Source organism: Salvelinus namaycush, chromosome 28 (assembly GCF_016432855.1).
Source record: "Salvelinus namaycush isolate Seneca chromosome 28, SaNama_1.0, whole genome shotgun sequence".
NCBI lineage: Eukaryota > Metazoa > Chordata > Actinopteri > Salmoniformes > Salmonidae > Salvelinus > Salvelinus namaycush.
In genome coordinates this window covers 18886582-18906341 of record NC_052334.1, presented here as the reverse complement: position 1 = coordinate 18906341, position 19760 = coordinate 18886582, and the positions used below count along the sequence as shown (strand labels likewise).

The window sequence follows — 19760 nt, the reverse complement described above, 5'->3', positions numbered from 1 at the left end:
ACCTACTCACTGTCACAGTCATAGTCTGGACCTAGTTTTGTCCCATGGAATAAATGTTGTGGATCGTAATGTTTTTCCTCATAATCCTGGACTATCGGACCACCATTTTATTACGTTTGCGATCGCAACAAATAATCTGCTCAAACCCCAACCAAGGAGCATCGAAAGTCGTGTTAAAAATTCTCAGACAACACAAAGATTCCTTGATGCCCTTCCAGACTCCCTCTGCCTACCCAAGGACGTCAGAGGACAAAAATCAGTTAACCACCTAACTGAGGAACTCAATTTAACCTTGCGCAATACCCTAGATGCAGTTGCACCCCTAAAAACTAAAAAAAATTGTCATAAGAAACTAGCTCCCTGGTATACAGAAAATACCCGAGCTCTGAAGCAAGCTTCCAGAAAACTGGAACGGAAATAGCGCCACACCAAACTGGAAGTCTTCCAACTAGCTTGGAAAGACAGTAGCGTGCAGTATCGAAGAGCCCTCACTGCTGCTCGATCATCCTATTTTTCCAACTTAATTGAGGAAAATAAGAACAACCCAAAATGTATTTTTGATACTGTCGCAAAGCTAACTAAAAAGCAGCATTCCCCCAAGTGAGGATGGCTTTCACTTCAGCAGTAATAAATTAAATAACTTCTTCGAGGAAAAGATCATGCTCATTAGAAAGCAAATTACGGACTCCTCTTTAAATCTGTGTATTCCTCCAAAGCTCAGTTGTCCTGAGTCTGCACAACTCTGCCAGGACCTAGGATCAAGAGAGACACTTAAGTGTTTTAGTACTATATCTCTTGACACAATGATGAAAATAATCATGGCCTCTAAACCTTCAAGCTGCATACTGGACCCTATTCCAACTAAACTACTGAAAGAGCTGCTTCCTGTGCTTGGCCCTCATATGTTGAACATAATAAACGGCTCTCTATCCACCAGATGTGTACCAAACTCACTAAAAAAGTGGCAGTAATAAAAGCCTCTCTTGAAAAAGCCAAACCTTGACCCAGAAAATATAAAAAACTAAACCGGCCTATATCGAATCTTCCATTCATCTTAAAAATTTTAGAAAAAGCTGTTGCGCAGCAACTCACTGCCTTCCTAAAGACAAACAATGTATACGAAATGCTTCAGTCTGGTTTTAGACCCCATCATAGCACTGAGACTGCACTTGTGAAGGTGGTAAATGACCTTTTAATGGCGTCAGACCGAGGCTCTGCACCTGTCCTCGTGCACCTAGACCTTAGTGCTGCCTTTGATACCATCGATCACCACATTCTTTTGGAGAGATTGGAAACCCAAATTGGTCTACACGGACAAGTTCTGGCCTGGTTTAGATCTTATCTGTCGGAAAGATATCAGTTTGTCTCTGAATGGTTTGTGCTCTGACAAATCAACTGTAAATTTCGGTTTTCCTCAAGGTTCCGTTTTAGGACCACTATTGTTTTCACTATATATTTTACCTCTTGGGGATGTCATTCGAAAACATAATGTTAACTGCTATGCGGATGACACACAGCTGTACATTTCAATGAAACATGGTGAAGCCCCAAAATTGCCCTCGCTAGCAGCCTGTGTTTCAGACATAAGGAAGTGGATGGCTGCAAACGTTCTACTTTTAAACTCGGACAAAACAGAGATGCTTGTTCTAGGTCCCAAGAAACAAAGAGATCTTCTGTTGAATCTGACAATTAAACTTGATGGTTGTAAAGTCGTCTAAAATAAAACAGTGAAGGACCTCGGTGTTACTCTGGACCCTGATCTCTCTTTTGACGAACATATCAAGACTGTTTCAAGGACAGCTTTTTTCCATCTACGTAACATTGCAAAAATCAGAAACTTTTTGTCTAAAAATGATGCAGAAAAATGTATCCATGCTTTTGTTACTTCTAGGTTAGACTACTGCAATGCTCTACTTTCCGGCTACCCGGATAAAGCACTAAATAAACTTCAGTTAGTGCTAAATATGGCTGCTAGAATCCTGACTAGAACCAAAATATTTGATCATATTACTCCAGTGCTAGCCTCCCTACACTGGCTACCTGTTAAGGCAAGGGCTGATTTCAAGGTTTTACTGCTAACCTACAAAGCATTACATGGGCTTGCTCCTACCTATCTTTCCGATTTGGTACTGCCGTACATACCTACACGTACGCTACGGTCACAAGACGCAGGCCTCCTAATTGTCCCTAGAATTTCTATGCAAACAGCTGGAGACAGGGCTTTCTCCTATAGAGTTCAATTTTTATGGAATGGTCTGCCTACCCATGTGAGAGACGCAGACTCTGTCTCAACCTTTAACTCTTTACTTAAGACTCATCTCTTCAGTGGGTCATATGATTGAGTGTAGTCTGGCCCAGGAGTGTGAAGGTGAACGGAAAGGCTCTGGAGCAACGAACCGCCTTTGCTGTCTCTGCCTGGCCGGTTCCCCTCTCTCCACTGGGATTCTCTGCCTCTAACCCTATTACAGGGGCTGAGTCACTGACTTACTGGTGCTCTTTCATGCCGTCCCTAGGAGGGGTGCGCCACTTGAGTGGGTTGAGTCACTGACGTGTTCTTCCTGTCTGGGTTGGCGCCCCTTGGGTTGTGCCATGGCGGAGATCTTTGTGGGCTATACTCGGCCTTGTCTCAGGATGGTAAGTTGGTGGTTGAAGATATCCCTCTAGTGGTGTGGGGGCTGTGCTTTGGCAAAGTGGGTGGGGTTATATCCTTCCTGTTTGGCCCTGTCCGGGGGTATCATCGGATGGGGCCACAGTGTCTCCTGACCCCTCCTGTCTCAGCCTCCAGTATTTATGCTGCAGTAGTTTATGTGTCGGGGGGCTAGGGTCAGTGTGTTATATCTGGAGTACTTCTCCTGTCTTATCCGGTGTCCTGTGTGAATTTAAGTATGCTCTCTAATTCTCTCTCTTTCTTTCTCTCTGAGGACCTGAGCCCTAGGACCATGCCTCAGGACTACCTGGCATGATGACTCCTTGCTGTGCCCAGTCCACCTGGCCGTGCTGCTGATCCAGTTTCAACTGTTCTGCCTGAGGCTTTGGAACCCTGACCTGTTCACCGGGCGTGCTACCTGTCCCAGACCTGCTGTTTTCAACTCTCTAGAGACAGCAGGAGCGGTAGAGATACTCTTAATGATCGGCTATGAAAAGCCAACTGACATTTACTCCTGAGGTGCTGACTTGCTGCACCCTCGACAACTACTGTGATTATTATTATTATTTGACCATGCTGGTCATTTATGAACATTTGAACATCTTGGCCATGTTCTGTTATAATCTCCACCTGGCACAGCCAGAAGAGGACTGGCCACCCCTCATAGCCTGGTTCCTCTCTAGGTTTCTTCCTAGGTTTTGGCCTTTCTAGGGAGTTTTTCCTAGCCACTGTGCTTCTACACCTGCATTGCTTGCTGTTTGGGGTTTTAGGCTGGGTTTCTGTACAGCACTTTGAGATATCAGCTGATGTAAGTAGGGCTATATAAATAAATTTGATTTGATTTGTCTCTGCTCAGTTTGGCATCTGCACGAGTGGGTGGGAGATGCCTGTGTGCTTTGCGGTTTACTGGATCTTTTAAAATCAGCAGTTATCTTGAAGATCACTCTGCGATCCACACGCTGCAGCGCTGTCCTTCAGCAGCAGATGATGCGCTGTCAGCCACTGACTTGTCATTCTCACTCGCCATCACTCACCTATGTCATCAAATGTGCTCAAGCTAGCCACAAGTTCTGACTGAGATCAACCTCGATGAAACGCAAATACAGCGATGAGTTTCTCTTGGCTTAAAAAAGAAATAACGAGGAGCACCCACAATAGGTTTTGTGCAGGGAAATGCTTAGTAATGAGTCTCTCAAAATTAACAAATTAAAACACATCCTGACCAAACATCCACAGCATGACGGTAAACCCAGGGAGTTCTTTCAGAACAGGACAGAATGCTTCAGGAAACAGTGCTTCGACAGTGGAAGAGTAAGTCAGCTAGCAAGGAAGGCATTGTCGTTGTCATTTTATAACCGGTGATAAGCAGCAAGGAGGGAGTACTCCCTCTCATAGTAGTAGATGGGTTTTTTTTTTGAAGGAGAAACTCACATGTACACAGCTAATAGCTAGCTAACGTTAGCCAAAGCTAGCTAGCTAGCTACTGATGGTGCAACCCTAAGTAACAGTACATGAGACTGACCAGCTCAAATCGGTCTTAAGAAGTAAAAATGTGTACATTTTTTTTTTTTTACATTGGATAAAAGTAGAGACTGTGCTAGAAAATGGGATATCATACACTACAGTTGAGGAAGAACCTATGCGGAGTGGAGCAGCGGTCTAAGGCACCGCATCTCAGTGCAAGAGGCATCACTACAGACCCTGGTTCGATTTCAGGCTGTATCACAACTGGCTGTGATTGGGAGTCCCATAGGGCGACGCACAATTGGCCCAGCGTCGTCCGGGTTAGGCTGGCATAGGCCGTCATTTTGAATAAGAATGTGTTCTTATTAACTGACTTGCCTAGTTAACTTCTTTGGGATAGGGGGCGCTATTTTCACTTTGGGAAAGAATTGTGCCCAATTTAAACGGCCTCGTACTCTATTCTAGATCGTACAATATGCATATTATTATTACTATTGGATAGAAAACACTCTCAAGTTTCTAAAACCGTTTGAATTATATCTGTGAGTAAAACAGAACTCATTTTGCAGCAAACTTCCTGTCAGGAAGTGAAAAATCTGAAAGAGGCTCTGTTCCAGGGCCTTCCTATTCATTTGCTTGAAATCTATGGATATACATGCACTTCATACGCCTTCCACTCGATGTCAACAGGCAGTGAGAGGTGGAATGGGGTGTCTAGCTTGATCTGAGGTCGAACAAGAGCTCTTGGAATGACGTGACCCCAAATTTCCTTTGTTCAGCAAGGCGCGGGAAGGAACCCTGGATTGCCTTCTGAAAAGCTTTCGGTATAGACGGCTAATATCTCCGGCTTTGATTTAATTTGATACATGTGATAATATCATCGTAAAGTATGTTTTATCAGATTATTGAACGTTTGTCGGGAGTTTTGGCGTTTTCCGTTCTCTGCGTTTGGTGAAGATGGACAACTTCGCGCCACTTGGCTAGCTTGGTTGCTAATTCGACAGGAGAAGAGGACATTCTAAAACCAAACAACGATTTATTCTGGACAAAGGACTCCTTGTACAAGATTCTGATGGAAGCTCAGCAAAAGTAGGAACCATTTATGATGTTATTTCGTATTTCTGTGGAAAATGTTTAGTACTATTTTCCGCCCTCATTGCAGGCGCTGTCTCGCTATAACGTACTAAAGTTATTTTTAGAATTCTAACACGGCGATTGCATTAAGAACTAGTGTATCTTTCATTTGCTGTACAACATGTATTTTTTAGTAAAGTTTATGATGAGCTCTTTGATTAGATTAGGTGAGTGTCAGAAATATATCCGGATAATTTTGTGCAGTTTGGCTACGTATTCACATTGTAAAACCACGATTTGTACCGCTAAATATGCACATTTTCGAACAAAACATATGTATTGTGTAACATGATGTTATAGGACTGTCATCTGATGAAGTTTGTCAAGGTTAGTGAATAATTTTATATCTTTTGCTGTTTTTTTTGCGATCGCTACCTTTGCGGTGAATGAATGCGGTTGTGTGGTTGGCTATTTTGGTACGCTAATATAATGCTATATTGTGTTTTCGCTGTAAAACACTTAAAAAATCTGAAATATTGGCTGGATTCACAAGATGTTTATCTTTCATTTGCTGTACACCATGTATTTTTCATAAATGTTTTATGATGAGTATTTAGGTATTTCACATTGCTCTCTGTAGTTATTCTTGCTGCTTCAGTGCTATTTGTGATTGTAGCTGCAATGTAAAACTATGATTTATACCTGAAATATGCACATTTTTCGAACAAAACATAGATTTATTGTATAACATGTTATAAGACTGTCATCTGATGAAGTTGTTTCTTGGTTAGTGACTAATTCTATCTCTATTTGGGGGTTTTGTGCAAGCTACCTGTGCTGTGAAAGAAATGTCTGTGCTTTTTTGTATTTGGTGGTGAGCTAACATAAATATACGTGGTGTTTTCGCTGTAAAACATTTTTTTTTTTTTTTTTAATCGGACATGTTGGCTGGATTCACAAGATGTTTATCTTTCATTTGCTGTATTGGACTTGTTAATGTGTGAAAGTTAAATATTTCTAAAAAATATTTTTTGAATTTCGCGCGCTGCCTTTTCAGTGGAATGTGGGGGGCAGGTTAAATAAAAGGTTTAATAAAATTAATGTTTTGGTACTACTTACTAGAGAGCCCTTCTTTGTCTACACCCATTCAGCATCGTTCACACCCTCTTAAGCTTTAGCCCCACCCATCTCTTTAAGGGTTGATTCGAGCGTTCTGTACTAACAGCAGCAGTCAAGCTAACTTGCTAGCTACTTCCAGACACAAATGAGAGAACAGCTCACTGTACATTACTAACCCAAGTAGAGCTGGTTAGGCTGTTAAGTTATCCAGAGTGTTGGTGACTGCAACTGTGCTATCAGGTTGTCCATTCGTAAATTCAGAGCACACTCTGGACGCTCTGGCCGATGAGTAGGGTTTATCCATTGGCTAGCTTGCTAGCTACTTCCAAACAGAAATTAAAGAACACCCCACTCTGACCATTTTAGTCACCCTAGCAGAGCTGGTTAGGCTGTTATGTAATCCAGAGCGATGGTGACTAACTGTACTGCTGGCAACAATTTAATACCGCTTTCATCCCTTTTTCTGTGGCTAAACCAACTATGCTAGTAATTTAACAATTGTATTCATATTTACAGACAGCATACAAGTTTGTTATTAAGACACATGAAAGTTCACATGTTCCAGAAGGCATTTCTGAAAAAAATGCATTTTTTGATTTTTTTTTTTAAATGTAAAGTTTATGTTCAAACGGCTCTCCTGGGAAGTAGTGACCCGCGACATACGCCTAGTTTCCTGAAATGGGCAACATACGAAAAATGATCAGGCCTATTATACATCTTACTCTAGAAATGATTGGTGAAAACAAGTCTAGGTTGGAACTGTTGCTGTTAAAATACAACTAAACATTTTCATTCTGAACTGGAATGAACACATTGAAGCAAGATGCTGTTTTGCGGCAAACACACTCACACAGTTCTGGGTTGCTCATCTACAGCAGGAAGCGGTCTCCTGCCTGACAGAAAGCAGTAGATGTTCTGGTCTTGTTTGGCACCACATAACTATGCGAGTCAGGGCTCTCAACACTGGCATACTTAAAAAAACAAGTACAGAAACAGACTGAATGCTAAGCATGACCTCAGGGTTGCACTGTCAAAAACTGATCCCAGAATAGACTTGTTGAAAACTTCAACCAGCCACACACACACACACACACACACACACACACACACACACACACCTCTCATTAGGAGTGTGTGTGTTTTCTGGTCTACATCTGTGTGATGTGATTAGTTTATTTCAGTTCAGAATGAAAATGATTTATTGTATTTTAACAGCAACAGTTCCAACCTAGACAGATATGTGTTTTTAAATGGGGAAAAATAAACACGAATTGCTATTTATATGGGTATTTCATTGATATTAGTCTATATTACGTTTGTTTCAGGCATAAGGGCAATGAAATGTACCAATATTTATGTTTTTTGAAGCTTGGGTCCCAGTAAAACACAGAATTTCTCATTTGGGTCGCAGGCTGGAATGGTTTAAGAACCCCTGGCCTAGTTGAAACACCCAACTCTGAACCACACATCCCCTTTGCAACAGGATTACAATTCTCACCTGAGCCCATTGTGTGCCCCTCTTAGTATCCATCTCCTCTCTACATTGACTTTTCTATATAATAAAATACCAAAGCAGATTGGAATTTAAAAAAAAGTTCAATTCAGTCAACCACTATACAAATTAATGACTAGAGTAAATGTTGATACAAGCCTAAATATTTGTAATATTTTCAGCTATTTGCCCATTTATGTGTTCTCATATGGAAGCTTCCCTGAAGTATCATTATGAACTACTGTCAATCATTGACTGATGTAATCATCCTATGCAAACTTGGCTCTCCACTGTTGTAACACTATATGACCAGTCAATATCATTTGTTTTAACTTATGCCATTGAAAGCATCTGAGGCATTGTAAAGCAACTGTTCATTTGTTGTCACTAATAAAAATCACATCATCTCTTAGTAGAGTGGTGAGCAGTCTCTGTGTGCCTAAAACAAGACATTTCACTGCACCTTAGGGCTGGGCGGTATACTGTATTTTACGATATACCGGTATTGATGCGCCTGATGCGTAAAAACTGGTTTGGGTTTTTACATTACCTTCTATAAAAGGTATTTGAATGTTTGGTTTGTTAAATGTGGTAAGCCGTGTGTAAAGTCAATTTTTATAGATTACTCCGCTACTTTAGTCATCCCTCTCCGCTCTCTCTCTCCATTCCACACAGATCTACAGTAGGCCCGCCCCGTCACTCAAGGAGCGCATTGACAGTTTACACGGTCAATGAAGCACGTGCAACAATGTTGATGACAACGATGCTGTTTTCACTTTGCTTCTTAATATAAATCCACTAGCGTTCTATAATTATACTATTAGTTTGTGTTTCTTACATCTGCAAATGGCTAGTTTGTCTTTTCTTAACAAGTTGGGCCTAAATTGGTTTGGCCGCTAATGCTAATCGCTAGTTAGCTGGCTAGCTAATAAATGTACTGAGTCAGAGAAAACGTAACTAGCTATACTGCCTGATAATACCAGTGAGGGTGTAGAGCTAAATCAGTATGTTTGTGCAATAGTATCTTCTAAATCAAAGAAGAATACGTGAAGCATGAATGTGTTAGCTATATGAAATAGCTAAGAGACAACATTCAATCTACCCAAAGATTATAGGGTCCCCTAGGAAACAACACTTGTTCGTACCCTGTCACAATAACTCTTCCTCCTCTCGTAGCATCGTTGTACCATTAGGTGCAAAAACTCCACATACCCAGTTGCAGCCCACTTTTTGGAAGCGAACCACTACTTCGTCCTTACGTTATAATCGGCATCGAACACGTCACCCTCCCTAGGAGGAGAGAGGGTGACCTTGACAATTTATTTTTTAAACGAGAGGCTGCCTGGATATTTAATTTAAAGAGCCTTGCTCCCTTCGGTCTCAACGTCGACTTTGATCCGAAGCCATTCTTGCGAATGTGATTTTGCTATTCATTGTAAATGTTTGCAAGCTTATGTAGCCAAATTGTATCTATGATTGTATGCTATCCATTCATGTGTTTTATATGTTCAGTTTATATCTGTAAATAACCATTGCTATCAAGCAACAACCAGGTATGATTACAGACACCTATGTGTGTCCTTTGAAACTATATAAACTAGTGACCCGCAGTGTTTGTCATTATACCCTGATGACAGCTTGTCTTTCAAAACGTTGGTTATAAAATTATTGCTTCTAAGCTCCCTAGTGTGCGGCTCTCCTTTTCTTTTTCCAAGTGTTCTACTCCACTAGCCAGCACCTCGCCTGAACAGGTGTGTGTTTCTTTCGCCTCCACAATAACTCTTCCTGGCATTTTTCATTCGTTGTCATGTCAAACATTATATTCATAGTGCACACTATTATATTCTAACTATAGAATTTGAACAATCATTCCATTTCCATGATTCCAACAGTTCACACAAGTACTTTTCTCTAAATCGCGAGTCAAATAGTAATTGCAACATTTGGTTAAAAATAAGGCCTAGATTGTTTGCTCATATTGTGCAGCTCTTAAGTGGCAATGTGGAAATAACCTCAAATTAATACAGGAAGTTGAGAAATGTATCATTTATTTTTAGTTGAAGTTTAATTGAACAGAATAAAACAATCAGAATGGAGAAAGACCCATTGAAATCACTTAGAATGTATGTGTTGCCACCCTAGGGTGATATATTTTGGATATATCGTCCAGCCCTACTACACCTATCCAGTGTATTTGATAAATATGTTTCCTCTCCTTTCAAAAAGGCACTCTGTGTAAAGAGAACCTTTGTGTGGACAGCCCTAGATTACTCACATCGACAGCTGAGAGGGGCAGCAAGATCTGGGAAAATTACATAGCAAACATTCCACGAGCCATAGGCACCACACTATGCCCTTAACAAGCACAACTCTGAAAACACCTGCAAGCAGCAGCCTTGCCTGCAGCAACACCTGCTTGGCTACCACAACATCCTCTGGCAGACAGAGAGCCAACAGGAGAGGGAGGTTGCTGTGTGGCAAACAGAGAAGCTACTGCCCATCCACAATACGACTCACCTCTACACCAGCACTCCTTAGCGATGCTTGCTGCACAGGCAGATCCACCTTTCTCCTACGTCCCACTTAAAAGCTCAGTCAAACCCTCTTTCGTTCTTTCCATTCTCCATCTCTACTATAGCCTAGTAAACCATGTCCCTCTGCCATTACCACTCCATTCTCTCCACTCAGCCCCACAGACAGACCAGCACAGCCCTGCTGGCCAAGTCATAGAGGGCACCTAGCAGGCCAACTATAACACTCTTACCCCCGGCAGCACCACGGACACTCACTCAAGCAGGTTTCCGTACCGCTGTAGAATCAATCAGCCAAAAATGTATCACAAAAAATATAAAAACATGATTGTGTACAAATCAGTTTGTTGTTGTAGTGGGCCCACGCTCCCCTGTGCTGCTTGTTTGGAGCGAGTGGGTCTGCAAGTCTAAAGAAACACCTTGTGGATCAGGTTACCTCTGAGGGGAGGGTGTGGAGGGGAGCAGGGAGAGGCCAGGAAACAGCAGAGGGGGGCTCTACGGCCGGTGCTTTACACCCACCCCACCCTTTACCATGTTCCAGTCTTCATTCTATTTCGGCTCCCTTCTTTTTAAAATTCTGCTCACGAGGTCAGAGACCGCGATCCAGCTTACGTATTACACAGAGACGTGGTCCTAAAAACAGGCATCTCCCCAGCTCTCTTCCTTAAAAAGTCTAATGCAGCCTTTTATCTCAAAATAAAATAATTTCTGGGTAACATTTAATACTGTTATTGTTTTCAATTAAAAATGGTCAAAAATAAACAATTAGCAATTTCTAAAGCAATAATTAAGCTAGGACATGTCAGTGGTCTGAGTGGGGAGGGGAAAACAAAAATTGCCAGAGCGGTTTGGAAATCTTTCTTATTGGTCTATTAACCAAGGCAAGTCACCTATCCCACCAAAACAGGCTGTCATTTCAGATGGTATTTTCAAACAGCTCTTACACTAAAAAAGGGCATTATCATTATTTTCACAATATTATCCCAACCTCAGTGTGGAAATATATTTAAAACACAGGAAAATCAAGTTTGACTGCATTTAACCTTTAACTTTGGCATCACTCCACCAAGACTTCAGTAAAAAGAGGAAAGAGGGATTCTCAACTTCATCTAGGAAATGTGGAATGAGGGGAAAGGGTTTTCCTGACCTGGCCAAGTGTTGGAAACCCCTCTGCCATGGAGCATTAGGACACACTAATCCTTTCTCCAGGCGCCATGTTAGGCTCATACTACTTCTTTCTCTGTCACTATCACCATCCCTCTAACTCTCTGTGTAGAGGCTCTTAAAGAACTACCACAACAAAACTCCTGACTTGCACACTGACGGAGGCATCCATGCAGGCCTGGAACAACTAACGGGAACACAATATCTAGGAATAAAAAGGTGCTCTTGTTGAGGCCATGGGCTCTGCAGCCTAGCAAATAAAAATGTGTATCATTGTTGATGCGGAGTGAAAATCTGTCCCCTTTCCACTTTCAAGAAAACTGAAAAGAACTGAAACATTAGGAGGTTCTGATAAAGTTCCAGGAAAACCATATCATTTCCCTGGCTGTGACTAGCAGGCGAAGTCTGATAGGCCTCCTTCCCAGTCTCACCACTCTCCAGAGTACATACTAAAGCACTCTGCCCCTATGGGTCAAAGGTCAGTCAGTGGATGATTAAAGAGGGCTTGTGGCGGCGCAGCGTGGAGGGACGAGGCATCGCCAGTCTCCACAACCTAGTTGGATAGATTAACCCAGGCCCTGCAGCTCAGCTAACAGGCCACAACACACACACACACATACCATTTCAATGCATTTAAGCTCTCCTGCTGCGTTTCACTGTGGTGGTGTGCTCATCCCTTTAACTGGACCAGCCCTAAAGGCTATGATTTGAGACACTTCCAGCAAGTTAATAAACCACTGGACTCCTAGATCTGCATCTACTTGGTGTGCTCCTTTGAGGAGTTATATAAATGGAGAAGATTAGAGCTAAAAAGCTGTCTCTAAAATGGAATCCGATATATTTATTTAAAAAGGCACTCACGCAAAGATGACAATCTTTACGTTTAAGAATTCTGAATTATTGTGGCCAATATATTTGCACCTTCTATCATGCAGGTGTTAATATAAGGACATAAAGGGTATACACTAAGAGTACAAATCATTAGGAACCCCTGCTCTTTCCTTGACACACTGACCAGGTGAAAGATATGATCCCTTATTGACGTCACTTGTTAAATCCACTTCAAAGCAGCGTAGATGAATGTAACGAGACCTGTTAAAGATGGATATTTAAGCCTTGAGAAAAGGTGTGTGTGTGCCATTTAGAGGGTAAATGAACAAGACAAAAGATTGAAGTGCATTTGAACGGGGTATGGTTGTAGGTGCCAGGCACACCGGTGTGAGTGTGTCAAGAACTGCAACGCAGCTGGGTTTTTCATGCTCAACAGTTTGCCGTGTGTATCAAGAATGGTCCACCACTAAAAGGACATCCAGCCAACTTGACACAACTGTGGGAAGCATCGGAGTCAACATGGGCCAGCATCCATGCGGAACGCTTTCGAAACCTTGTAGAGTCCATACCCCGACGAATTGAGGCTGTTCTGAGGGCAAAAGGGGGTGCAACTCAATATTAGGAAGGTGTTCCTTATGTTTTGTACGAGAGGTCGACCGAATAAATCGCAATGGCCGATTAATTAGGGCCGATTTCAAGTTTTCATAACAATCGGACACCGATCGGGCGATATTTTTTTTTTACATTTTAAATGGTACACCTTTTTTTAACTAGGCAAGTCAGTTAAGAACATTTCTTATTTTCAATGGCGGCCTAGGAACGGTGGGTTAACTGCCTTGTTCAGGGGCAGAACGACAGATTTTTTACCTTGTCAGCTCGGGGGATTCAATCATGCAACCTTACGGTTAACTAGTCCAACGCTCTAACCTCCTGCCTCACGAGGAGCCTGCCTGTTACGCGAATGCAGTAAGAAGCCAAGGTAAGTTGCTAGTTAGCATTAAACTTATCTTATAAAAAACAATCAATCAATCATAATCACTAGTTAACTACACATGGTTGATGATATTACGAGTTTATCTAATGTGTCCTGCGTTGCATATAATCGATGCGGTGCGCATTTGCGGAAAAAGGACTCGTTGCTCCAACGTGTACCTAACCATCAATGCCTTTCTTAAAATCAATACACAGAAGTATATACACTGCTCAAAAAAATAAAGGGAACACTTAAACAACACAATGTAACTCCAAGTCAATCACACTTCTGTGAAATCAAACTGTCCACTTAGGAAGCAACACTGATTGACAATAAATTTCACATGCTGTTGTGCAAATGGAATAGACAAAAGGTGGAAATTATAGGCAATTAGCAAGACACCCCCAAAAAAGGAGTGATTCTGCAGGTGGTGACCACAGACCACTTCTCAGTTTCTATGCTTCCTGGCTGATGTTTTGGTCACTTTTGAATGCTGGCGGTGCTCTCACTCTAGTGGTAGCATGAGACGGAGTCTACAACCCACACAAGTGGCTCAGGTAGTGCAGTTCATCCAGGATGGCACATCAATGCGAGCTGTGGCAAAAAGGTTTGCTGTGTCTGTCAGCGTAGTGTCCAGAGCATGGAGGCGCTACCAGGAGACAGGCCAGTACATCAGGAGACGTGGAGGAGGCCGTAGGAGGGCAACAACCCAGCAGCAGGACCGCTACCTCCGCCTTTGTGCAAGGAGGTGCACTGCCAGAGCCCTGCAAAATGACCTCCAGCAGGCCACAAATGTGGATTCGACCATATTAATGACCAAAGGCTCGTATTTCTGTGTTATTATTATGTTATAATTAAGTCTATGATTTGATATAGCAGTCTGACTGAGCGATGGTAGGCAGCAGCAGGCTCGTAAGCATTCATTCAAACAGCACTTTCGTGCGCTGTTTATGACTTCAAGCCTATCAACTCCTGAGATTAGGCTGGTGTAACCGATGTGAAATGGCTAGCTAGTTAATAACGTTTCAAACGTCACTCGCTCTGAGACTTACAGTAGTTGTTCCCCTTGCTCTGCATGGGTAACGCTGCTTCGAGGGTGGCTGTTGTCGATGTGTTCCTCGTTCGAGCCCAGGTAGGAGCGAGGAAAGGGACGGAAGCTATACTGTTACACTGGCAATACTAAAGTGCCTATAAGAACATCCAATAGTCAAAGGTATATGGAATACAAATGGTATAGAGAGAAATAGTCCTATAAATACTATATTAACACTAGGGGGGCGCCATTTCGACTTTGTAAAAATTCGTTCCCAAATTAAACTGCCTCGTACTCAATTCTTGCTCGTACAATATGCATATTATTATTACTATTGGATAGAAAACACTCTCTAGTTTCTAAAACCGTTTGAATTATTTCTCTGAGTGAAACAGAACTCATTCTGCAGCACATTTCCTGTCAGGGAGTGAGATTTCAGAAATCGAGGTCCCTGTTCTGAGGTCAGTTTATAAGTCCCCATGTAAGCCATCGGGCTACATGCACTGCATACGCCTTCCTCTAGATGTCAGTAAGCGGGGATAATTTGAATGGAGTGGATTGCGCAATCTGGGGCCCTATATAAGACCGTGGAACGGAAGTACCGTTCTTTTCAACGGGGCGCCTGGCGCAGCAGGGACATCACAATGGCTTCCTGCAAAGCTTTCGTTTTAGCAGTTCTATATCTCCGGTCATGTTTTTATTCGTTATAGTTGTTAAAGACATCATAAGGTAGTTAATTTAAACCGACTTATAGCAGTTTATATCAGTTTATTGCGATTTTCTGGGATTTCTTTGTGACGCGCGTTCACGAGTTGGACACCTCTCCAGTGGGTGGCTATCGTTAGCTGCTATTTCGACAGGAGAAGAGGACATCTTTCAACCAAAAGACGATTGTTCTGGAGAAAGGACACCTTGCCCAAGATTCTGATGGAAGCTCAGCAAATAGTAAGCAGTCTTTATGCTGTTAATTCGTATTTATGTTGACAAATGTCAAATAATAATTCCGCCATGAATTTCAGTGCGGTCTCGCTTTAGCGCACGCTGTATTGCGCATTAACGTTAATTTTAAAAATATAACACAGCGATTGCATTAAGAACTAATTTATCTTTCATTTGCTGTCCAATCTGTATTTTTTAGTCAAGTTTATGAATAGTTTTCGATTAGATTAGGTGCCTCTCCAAGATGGCGCCGGACAGATTGCTTGAAGTTTTGGCCACTAATCACATTGTATAACCACGATTTGTGCCGCTAAATATGCACATTTTCGAACAAACTCTATATGCATTGTGTAATATGATGTTATAGGACTGTCATCTGAAGAATTCTGAGAAGGTTAGTGAAAAAATTAATATATTTTGGTGGTTTATACGTTATCGCTATTTTTGGCTTGAATCAATGCTGTTGTGATGTTTGCTATTGTGGTAAGCTAATATAACGCTATATTGTGTTTGCTGTAAAATACTTAGAAAATCTGAAATATTGGCTGGATTCACAAGATCTGTGTCTTTCATTTGCTGTACGCTGTGTATTTTTAAGAAATGTTTTATGATGAGTAATTAGGTAATACACAATGGTCTCTGTAGTTATTCTAGTTGCTTTGGTGAGAGTTGTGATGGTGGCTGCAATGGTAAACTATGATTTATACCTGAAATATGCACATTTTTCTAACAAAACATATGCTATACAATAAATATGTTATCAGACTGTCATCTGATGAAGTTGTTTCTTGGTTAGTGGCTATTTATATCTTTATTTGGTCGAATTTGTGATAGCTACTGATGCAGTAAAAAAATGGTGGAGTAAGAAAAGTGGTGTCTTTTGCTAACGTGGTTAGCTAATAGATTTACATATTGTGTCTTCCCTGTAAAACATTTTAAAAATCAGAAATGATGGCTGGATTCACAAGATGTCTATCTTTCATCTGGTGTCTTGGACTTGTGATTTAATGATATTTAGATGCTAGTATTTACTTGTGACGCTATGCTAGGCTATGCTAGTCAGCTTTTTTACTGATGGGGGTGCTCCCGGATCCGGGTTTGGGAGGAATTAGAGGTTAACTACGACCTAAAACTTCTTACCTGGGAATATTGAAGACTCATGTTAAAAGGAACCACCAGCTTTCATATGTTCTCATGTTCTGAGCAAGGAACTTAAACGTTAGCTTTTTTACATGGCACATATTGCACTTTTACTTTCTTCTCCAACACTTTGTTTTTGCATTATTTAAACCAAATTGAACATGTTTCATTATTTATTTGAGGCTAAATAGATTTTATTGATGTATTATATTAAAGTTAAAATAAGTGTTCATTCAGTATTGTTGTAATTGTCATTATTTACATTTAAAAATAAATAAAAAATTTAAAAACGGCCGATTTAAATCGGTATCCGCTTTTTTGGTCCTCCAATAATCGGTATCGGCGTTGAAAAATCATAATCGGTCGACCTCTATTTTGTACACAGTGTATAGTGCACAGCAGTGCTGCCCAACCCTATCATCATCATTGAGGCATGAATGCAGAGCAAAGTCAGGCACACAAGCAGAACATAAGAGCGCGACTGGGCATAGTGTCATTCTGACTAACAACAGGACATCAACAGGAGACAGCTACCCACCCGGTGCTCAGAGAAAGGAGAGGACATAACCTGAGAGGTCTGCACCCTGCTCACCCAGAGCTCTGCCATGTTCTGCAACTGCACTGGCAGGTAACAGTGACAGACTAACTCACTCACAGCCAGGAAAATAGACTATAGGGTGGCCCTGAGTGGATAAGAGCGAGGTGAGGCCATGCCTAATGGGGCACAGACACCCTCAAGAGGGAGGGATACACCCTGGCTGCTAAAGGCGGCTGAGGTTGAGGAGGGGGGGGGGGGGGGGGGGGGTCTAGGCTCTGGCTCCTGTTGGGGAGCATTTCACACGTCACTCTAGTCTCACTAACAGCCTGTATAGAGCCAGGCCTGAAGGAGAGGACTGACCTGCCTGTGAATCAGCAGGCGTCCTCCCTGTCTGGGCGTGCAGGTCACATCACACAGGGAAGGGATCACTGCTGCTACCTCGCTTTCCAAACAAGGTGCATGAATTGAGGAGCAAACTGAAGGACAGGAGAATGAACAACCCCTGGAGGACAATGGAATTCACTTTTTAAAAATTAAAGATGTATTGCTGAAAGTAAAATTCTGCGTTTTGGCATTCATCAGGGTTTTTACAGAAACACAACTAAAACAGAACAGGGCTTTCTGCCGCATTCTGTAAAAACCCTGATAAATTCCAAAACACGAAACGCGTTGGTTCTACTTTCAGCAATAAAAACATGGTGAATTCCATAGTCATGCATGTCACACAAACAACAGCATGCATATACACTGACGTATATAATGTATGAGCATAGAGGGACTCAGATAAACACACGCTCACACACTAGGATTGGCCCAGGCTTTCATGAAGAAATGACCTGGCAGAACTGATGAGCAGGAACTAGGCTGACTGCTCGCTTCCCACCATGCTGGTATCGACATTCACTACTAAACACACCACCACATCACAACACTCACAGGTTAGCACGACAGTTTTGATGTTGGGTTGAGAGGAGGGTTAGGAGTAGAGACTAAGTAAGTAGTAGAGTTGAGGTAGTTGATAATAAATCCTTACCCTTGAGCAGGGGCAGGGGCGTGAGCTCGATGGGTTTGCCCTGAGACCGGAATTGGGACGAACTCTGCGATCGCTTCTGCTTGGCCTTCCTGACAGACTTCCGTGAAAATCCGTCCACTTTGTCCACAGATGGAGGTGTGGTTGCTGCCGAGGACATAGCCCTGCTATAGGAGGTGAGACAAGGACAGGTCTCAGCTTAACATCTAGCCACAACACACACAAACACAAGACAGCTTCCTCACAGCGGTGTCTGTACTAAGGAAATGTCCAGTTGTGTGTGCTGCTGATTATGCCTCATAGCCATTGATTAGGTGCCCCTGGAGGGGAAGCCGGAAAGCCACACTGTACACAACCAACCGCCTGCTCACAGTCAGAAGAGGTGAATACCAACTGCACTGAACACAACTAAACCGAATAGCGCATATGCACCACATTTTATCCACCAATTAAGGCAATTCATAATTAGATTATTTACTACAGGTCTCAAGAGTCTGTGTGTGTAAGAAGAAAACCACAGTTTAGCAGCGTGAGGGACGGCACTGACAGAAGGTTTGCAGCAGAGTTAACAAGAATCCATCGATCAGGTCAAATTTATACAATGTCTCTAATGCATTATAACTGGTAAAGGGCCAGGCAGAGGGAGACAGAGAATAAGACATAGTAAAGACACTCAGCCCTGAACCTAGACACACAATCATGTCATGTAGCTTGCCCTGAGGCTGTGGGTGGCATTGATAGCCATGGCTTTATCAGTCTGTTCACTGATCCAAGGGTGAAATATAGTTAATCAGAAGTCTCATTGCTGCTTACCTGCATAGCCCAACAGGTCTTGTGTTATCATGGCAAAAAAACGAAACAAAATCTAGACAGCACAAATACTTCCCTTTCCCCAGAAAACTACTGTGATAGTTTGCCATTCAAAACTGGACAGGCCAATTCGAATGTTTTACAAAGTGAGTCCCTGGAGCCAGAGAACATGCTACAAAAGCCCTGTCACGGCATATCATGAAAACACAAAAAGACATGCAAATAGCATCACCACCTGCCACCATGCAGTGGAGACAAAGGAGCTGCATGGTCAATCCGACATCTGCATTGGCCAAGCAGCATTTACAGTGATGCTGCCTCTGCAAAAGTAAGGGCATTCATACATCTTATACTTCGTGGAGCGGAGCAGAGCTGTTGAGCAGAGCTGTTGAGCAGAGCTGTTGAGCAGACAGAACTGTTGAGCAGACAGAACTGTTGAGCAGACAGAACTGTTGAGCAGACAGAACTGTTGAGCAGACAGAACTGTTGAGCAGACAGAACTGTTGAGCAGAGCTGTTGTCAAGGAACTGAGAATGTGTTTATACAGGACCTCCCGCCCCCACCTATAGACAACCAATCATGTCAATGCGGAGCTTTACGGAAACCACCGCAGAGCTCAATTACCCCTCTGGAGGCTCCGCAATTGAGTTACACCCTCCATATGGCATCTCCGACCACATTTTCTAATCAAGCATGAATTTGCTTTTAGGCTACAGACAATGTAAACCCAAGCACACTAAGGTGCATGCTATTCACAAATCACAAAACAAACCACAAGCCCTAATGGTTGAGGAACGGGTGCTGCTGCTGCTACACAAGGGACAGTGCTGGTCGGGCATAGAGCACAGTACAAAGCCTCCCCATGCCTCCTACATAAGCGACCAGATGACATCCACAGTCTGGGGGGATTAAAGAAAGAGAGAGTGAGTGAGTGAGAGCGCAACAGAGGGGGAGAGAGAGCAAGAGGGTGCGCAA

At 42.4% G+C, this 19760-nt stretch overlaps 1 protein-coding gene across 1 annotated transcript in view; it reads right to left on the bottom strand.

The window, feature by feature from the left end:
- Nucleotides 1-18928, bottom strand: part of LOC120023397 (serine/threonine-protein phosphatase 2A 56 kDa regulatory subunit epsilon isoform-like) — an 85581-nt gene extending 66653 nt beyond the window's left edge. The window contains exon 1 of the mRNA XM_038967407.1: nt 17979-18928. Coding sequence (XP_038823335.1) covers nt 17979-18135 — 157 coding nt within the window. The 5' untranslated portion in view covers nt 18136-18928. The remainder of the gene's footprint in view (nt 1-17978) is intronic.
- Nucleotides 18929-19760: the final 832 nt, after the last annotated feature.